Raw genomic sequence first — 7,227 nt, 5'->3', positions numbered from 1 at the left:
AGACAGAGCCTCAAGCTGTCCCCCTGGGTAGAGTGCCGTGGCATCACAGCTCACAGCAACCTCCAACTCCTGGGCTTAAGCAAGTCTCCTGCCTTGGCCTCCCAAGTAGCTGGGACCATAGGCGCCCACCATAACGCCTGGCTATTTTTTTTGGTTGCAGCCATCATTGTTTGGTGGGCCCGGGCTGGATTCAAACCCGCCACCTTAGGTGTATGTGGCTGGCACCTTAGTCACTTGAGCCACAGGCACCGAGCCTAAAACACAAGTTTTAATAAACTTATCAACACCTAAGAGGCAGAGAGGCTAGCTACTGAAAACTCTTTACTAGCAGCCCCTTCCCAATGCAGTGTTTACACTAAGTGCTTACATTAAGTATAGTACACATATATTAAAACAACACAGAAGAATCTACATACAGGGATCTTTAAATGCCTTCTCTGCAGAAAAAGTGTAGAGTTTAGTTCAAATTTATGAACATCAAATTCATCTTAAGTCTTTAAATGTAAAACCTTAATGATACATTTTAAGACATTTAAGCTAGTTTCCCAATAATTTAATCCTGTCTTTCTTTTGTTGCCTGATATGGCTGTTCTTGAATTAAAGTCTGATCAAATCCTTCTGTCAAATACAAACATGTAGGCACATACCTCCTCCAGATGTCCTGAAGAGACTGGATCATCCTCGTAAGAAGGGAACTGACAACCTGCTTTGCAACTGCAAAAATTATTAATTTCTTCCTCACATTGTGCCGTTATTTTACAATTTGCTTCTGAGCTTTCTAAATTTATTTCCAGAGATTCATTCATGTTACATTCCAAACACTGATTTTGCTTTCCTTCTGGAAGAATCCCCGTTGATTCCTCTTGAGAATCCAGTGATGTCTGAGCACTCTTTTCCATTCCAGATTTTTTTAACCTGGGGAGGAATTTTCCAGACTCAAGCTCTGATTTTCCATAGTAATGGCCTTCTTTCTCTGCATCTTCTTCTAGAGGTTTGAGATCTGCCTGTGGATCTTCGAATACATCAACTTGAGAAGGAATGGGAATATTTGCTTCATCTTTCTCAGATTCAAATTCTGACTCGCTTCCTCCTCCTGGGGACAGTTCAGATGCAGAAATGGGGCGAAAGTGAGTCCTAGGAGAGATGCGAATAGCCCTGTATTGTGTTCTGTCAACTCCACATATCCTGGGATGAAAAACTTCACTGTCTGAATCAGAGCAGAGGATTGATTTCGGTTTAAAACTGGGGCTGAAAGATGTAATCCCTTCGGGTTCAAATGAACATTCTACATGAAGAACCTGTGAAAATGGATTGCTTAAGTCAAAGGAAGAGAAAGAATATTCAAGTCCAGGATCTTCAACTTGAAAGTTACCGCAAGCTCCTAGTAAGTCTTCATGGAAGATAAAAGAAAATCCCTTATTTAATCCATTTTCTCCACTCTTCGGCTCCTCATTCTGTTCAAATGACACGAAGGGTTTCCATAACTGCCTGTGACCAGGAGCAAAACTGTTTCCTGGGGTCATAAAGACATCTGTACCAGCTATTGTCACTACGTCGGAAGCTGCACACTGTAACAAACTTCCTTTTGTGTGACTAGGTGGCACCAGCGCCCATTCCCCATCGCTATTAAAGGTTTTGAGTTCTCCATAAACTCCTCCAAGAATGAAAGCATTCTCTTTATCTTGGGATACATCCCAAGGTCTAGAGGGTGTAGTATAATCGCCACCATCAGCCTTCGATAGCTCACCAGAAACAAATGCCCTTTTCTCCAGGGTCTCCTTCTGCCCCTCCCACAGATGATACTCGGACCTCTGCACAGCCTTATTGGGCTCCTGAAGGGTTTCCACGTTAGCTTCAGCATCCAAACAGCAGCAGGAGTTATTTACATCTGTTGAAAACAACTCATCAATTCCTTCTATTTCTACTGTAGCCACAGAGTTTCTATCTGCCATCTTTGTCCAAATGTCTTTAATAACCCCTGAGCTGTAGCCATCTCCATGTGGACTGCTTTCACTACATACTGGTGTAGTTTCAAAGTTTTTGTTTTCTGTTTTTTGTTCTAGCTGAATACCACAGACAGATTCTAGTTTAGATTTTTTTTTGAAAACTAACGTAGGAATTTCACCTAAACTTCTACTGTTTTGCTGGCAAGTTTCATCTTGCAAAAAATCCAGAAGTTCTTCATCTACATAATTTGATGAGACTCTAGGAACTACATAATTAATATCTTCTGCACTAAATTGTGTGGATTCTTCAAACTGAATATTTAATGTCTCATTATCCGAACGTGTTTCTTCTGAATGGGACCACGGACTACAAGTTCTTGTTGAAAGATTAGAACAGTGTTCATTTTCTTCAAAGGCACTATTTTTGGTCCATATTAGCAATCTAGACTGTGTTTTCCCAAGCATATTAGTACTAGAATCTGTATTTTCATTTCCTAAGTTGAGTGTTTCAAAAGAAAATGGTAAAACAGAATTACTGCATTGCACTTCAAACACTGAAAAACAAGAGTTTATACCAGATCCTTCATTAATATCTGAAAATAGCTCTTGATTGCCAGCAAGCAAGTGTGAATTGAGCATTGTGCTGTCTAAGATTGGAGAGAGTCTGATAGGAGAATCTCCTCCAAAACTCTCTCCATCAGCATCGCCAGAGCTAGATGAGCAGCACTCCCAAAACTGAGCCAGATTGCCAAGGTCTTGCAGGAATAAGCCCTCAGCACCCACGGAGCTGGTAGAATCTGTCCATATTGCACGTTCCCCTTGCAACTCCAGACCATCTAACACTATGCAACATTCTGCCTCAAAATCTGTCTTCTCTTTACTTTTTTGTCGAATCATATTCAAAATCCGACTTTCTCCTTGCATTGTTTCTGAGGCACCAGGATCCAACATGGATTGATCAATATCTACTTCATAGAAGTGTGTTAATTCTGATAGATGAATATCATCCAGATATTTACTGTCCTCTGGTAGAGAACACAATGAGGTCCCAGTGAGGTCAATATCCTCATTTATAACTGCAGGCATTTCTACAAAATGACCATCAATGAAGGTCCCTGCTGCGAGGTATGTTTTATGAATGTTACTGCTGCTGATACAAAGACCATGCACTGATTCAGACAATTCTTCCACTGCCTCTGATGTCAGATCACTTGTATCTTGTCTGTTTCGGTATGTGGTCTCTAGTTTACTTTTTCTGCTCAAAGGAACAAAGTACTCAGCAATTGGTTCGGTGTACCACAGCGGCTCCTCTTTGTACTCCCTGTCACTCCTGCTCTCCGTGTACAGGTCTTTCCCATCAGCACCGCCAGGCTCCTTCCTCCCTGCTTCTCTCAGTGGCCGCTTCGCCCGCCTGCACAGCTGTGTGACGGGACCACTGCTGCCGCTGCTGCTGCTTCCTGTGTGGATGCTCCTTCCAGCCTTTTCGCTGTGCTTTAATGAGAGCCTGCTTTGCCCATTCCGCCCTTTTTTGTTTCGAATCTCTCGTGCCTTGTGTCTTACTTTAACATATTTTGTGGATGCTTTTAATTCTCCTTGATTGCCACTTGAACTTGAGCCTGCTTCACTAGAGCCGGAAGACCATGAGCGAGGGCGAATCTTTCCTTCAGGTTTATGTCGGATTTGCTTTTTGTACAAAGCAGGCTTTTCTTCGACTGTGCCGTTACTGAATTTGTTCTCCTTCTCATTTTTACTTTTGCCCTGGGTTTTCTCAGGCACAGTGATGGGGACTTCACTGCCTCTTTCCTTGATGACTTCACCTTCACTGTTGCAGTCCTTGGGAGAGGATGTCCCTGTGCTAGCTGGAGGGGCTGTGGACGATGAAGAGGAGCTAGAGTAAGAACTGACTTTAGACTTGTTCCACACAGTCATGATTTCTTGCAGGCAAACTGGTTTCTCAGAGAGTGGTGGGAATGCTTCATAGTACCTGAAAAACAGAGTGAAGAGTTAAAAAATGAGTACACAGATGTACCAGCAATAGTAAAACAACATTATCAACCAGAGAAATGGAATATTTCATTTTAAGAGTCAGTACTATATCATCCATGACTCATTAACTTTACAATAATTTATAACACATTGAAATATACAGTTTTTACAGTAAGAAATATGTGAATTTAAATCTCAGCTCAATTACTACTGCTGCTGACATTAAGCTCAGAATTTAATGTTTATGTTTATTTTCTTAACTATGTGATAATTGTACGACCTTCCTCACAAAATTGGTGATCACTGGAAACACATGCAGTTGGAAAGCTGGATGGTGAATTAACTAAGCATATGAGCTCTAAAGCCACATTCCTTGAGGCTGAATCCTGACGCTGCCACTTACAAGCTGTGTGACCTTAGGCACATTACTTCACCTCTCTGCGGCTGTTTCCTTACCCTCAAAATGGTGGTAATAGTATCTATCTTACAGAGTCATGAAAAGTAAAGGAATTAATATACAAAATGAGCCAGAACAGCACTGTAAGTGACTTCTAACATACTGCCTGGAATTTAAGCAGGCCTTCAGAAAGAGGATGTTGGTGAGTCCTAGAACAATTAGAGAAAGTGGCCACAACCGAGCCTTCAATTTCCAGCCAGAAGTGGAGGGGTCTCAGGTGTACGACTTGTGAGCCTGAGAACTCCTGTGAAAGATAGCTTATGCTCACAGAACAGAAGGTTGGTTGGACTGCTGACTGCCAGAAATGTACAGTGGGGAAAAACCAGGGAGATGGGTTTTAGAGGGCTTGAAAATGGGGAAGAGTTTTTAATTTGCTAGGAAACTGGCAGCTGTAGGCAATCTGAGAGCAGAACAGACTGCTAAAGGAAGAATTTAAAGTTGTGCTGGCTAATGCGGGGACTGCTGTTGGATAAGCAACACTCAGGGTCACACCTCAAGTGGTAAAAGACCATGTTTTCAAAGGGCCTGAGTGTTACTCTCCTCCTCAGTCTTCTTTTTATTTATTTATTTTTTATTTTTTTATTTTATTTTTGAGACAGAGCCTCAAGCTGTCCCCCTGGGGTAGAGTGCTATAGCATCACAGCTCACAGCAACCTCCAACTCCTGGGCTCAAGTGAGTCTCCTGTCTCAGCCTCCCAAGTAGCTGGGACCACAGGCGCCCGCCACAATGCCCAGCTGTTTTTTGGTTGTAGCTGTCGTTGTTTGGTGGGCCCAGGCTGGATTCGAACCCGCCACCTTAGGTGTATGTGGCTAGTGCCTTAGCCACTGGAGCCACAGGTGCCAAGCCTCCTCCTCAGTCTATATCAGAGCTGTCCAACAGAAATATCTTGTGAACTTCACATATAATCTCAAATGCTCTAACAGTCACATTAAAAGCATAAAAATCAGGTGAAATTAATTCCAATAACATTTTGTTTAATCAAATAAATTCATAGTATTATCACTTCAACATATAATCAATATTTTAAAATGTTGAATGTAATACTTTATACTCTTTTTAAAATTAAGTCTTTGAAATCTAATGGGAATTTTATACTTATAGCATATCTCAATTAGAACCAATCATACTTCAAGTGCTCCACAGCCACAACTGCGCTGTGGCTAACTATGGACAGCACAGGTCTTTATAAATCCATTAAATGCTATTTTTTCTCCTTAGGTTTTAGAAGTTCAGAAGATTAAAATGAAATGTGTAACAATGAAGTCTGCTTATTATTTGAATACTTATCATTTACAAAGAAAGAGCTAACAGTATCTTTATGAAACAGGTTTGGCAAGGCCAAAGATCTGCCCTTGTTCCCTTTGCAATGAGCAGTGGGAACTCAATGTTCTTATCTGTAAACAAGTATAATAATCATCATTTTTTACTGCCTCCTCAAAAGGTCACTGTAAATTTCAAAGGTAATAGTACGTGAAGAGATTTAGTAAAGATTAATTTGCGTCACTGATTAATTTCACAAATATTGAATATGCTGGATAAGGATAGAACCCCATTATTTGCCCATGAATTCGAAGCATCAAGCACAGATAAGCAGTCAATAAATGTTTCCCAGATTATGAAATACAAAACTAAATAGAAGGTAACAAACAAAAACGGAAACCATATAGTAGTTATTAGTCTGTTTTTTAACAAATGCACACTTTATTATTGAATACAATGTTACATACATTTCCACTTGATCCTTCGCTGTAGGGGACAATTCTGCCTCTGGAGAGGGAGACCCTTCTAACTTTTTGTGAATCTTCTCTTCTGTTATGAAATAAAAATTCAAAAAGATTTGTTTCATATCTAAATAATAAATGCTCATGTTTTAAAAGTTTCTCAATTAATTTTAAACAGAAATGACAGACTTTTGTAGCTTAAAAAGAACTCTATATATCAGTATGTCTTTTTAATAAAAATCTATTTCTTGGTGTACTTGAGGGAATTCTCTGGCTAAACCACATTAGTATTAGGCTGAGATGTGAGAGCTGCTCATCTCAGCACTGATACAGTGCTCTAGAGGCACTTAATTAAGAGACAAATGTCCCTTGTGTACTTATTAATTAAACCAGAAGGAGAGAACATCTGTTTAGATTCCAAAAATATTTTCTGACAAAATTCTGCACTCATGGACTTTATTCTGACTCATCTTGACTAATATTAATCTGTAAAGAACGTTCTTTATTACAATTAGCTCTGCTAGTTAACGTGGCGGTGAGCTAGGGCTGTGTTTCAACTAAAATAGAAAAAAGGGCTATACTCTCAGCTTAGGATACCTTAATAGATTAAAAACAAACAAGAGGGTGGCACCTGTGGCTCAGTGGATAGGGCACCAGCCTCATGTACTAATGGTGGTGGGCTCAAACCCAGCCCTGGTCAAACTACAACAAAAAAATAGCTGGGAGTTGTGGTGGGCGCCTGTAAGTCCCAGCTACTCGGGAGGCTGAGGCAAGAGAATCGCCTAAGCCTAGGAGTTAGAGGTTGCTGTGAGCTGTGTGACGCCATGGCACTCTTAAGAGGGCAATAAAGTGAGACTCTGTCTCTAAAAATAAAATAAAATAAAATAAAATAAATAAAATTAAGAAAAACAAAGAAAAAAACAAAATGAGCCCTTACAGATGCAGGCTCTAGGACTGATGGGCAGCAAAATGACCATGAAGAAAGGAAGAGGAAATAAGTGTCCTTAACCTTAACATGTACGTCTTATTCTTAGGGACTGTAGGAAAGTTAGTCCTTAACCTTAACATGTAGGTCTTATTCTTAGGGACTGTAGGAAAGTTAGTCCTTAACCTTAA

The 7,227-nt window shown here is 40.4% G+C and overlaps 1 protein-coding gene across 3 annotated transcripts in view; it reads right to left on the bottom strand.

Annotated features, from left to right (window-relative positions):
- Positions 1–240: 240 nt before the first annotated feature.
- The window catches only part of KIAA0232 (KIAA0232 ortholog), a 65,546-nt gene continuing 58,559 nt past the window's right edge, over positions 241–7,227 (bottom strand). For all 3 annotated transcript variants that reach the window (XM_023518744.1, XM_023518746.1, XM_023518745.1), the window contains 2 exons: positions 6,118–6,199; positions 241–3,930 (listed from right to left, as the gene is read on the bottom strand). In XM_023518744.1, coding sequence (XP_023374512.1) covers positions 609–3,930; positions 6,118–6,199 — 3,404 coding nt within the window. In that variant the 3' untranslated portion in view covers positions 241–608. The remainder of the gene's footprint in view (positions 3,931–6,117; positions 6,200–7,227) is intronic.

Source organism: Otolemur garnettii, unplaced genomic scaffold (assembly GCF_000181295.1).
Source record: "Otolemur garnettii isolate 467f Iridium unplaced genomic scaffold, OtoGar3 scaffold00146, whole genome shotgun sequence".
NCBI classification, from domain to species: Eukaryota; Metazoa; Chordata; class Mammalia; order Primates; family Galagidae; genus Otolemur; species Otolemur garnettii.
Note: the sequence above shows the minus strand (reverse complement) of the source record. Positions and strands in the feature narration are given on the sequence as shown.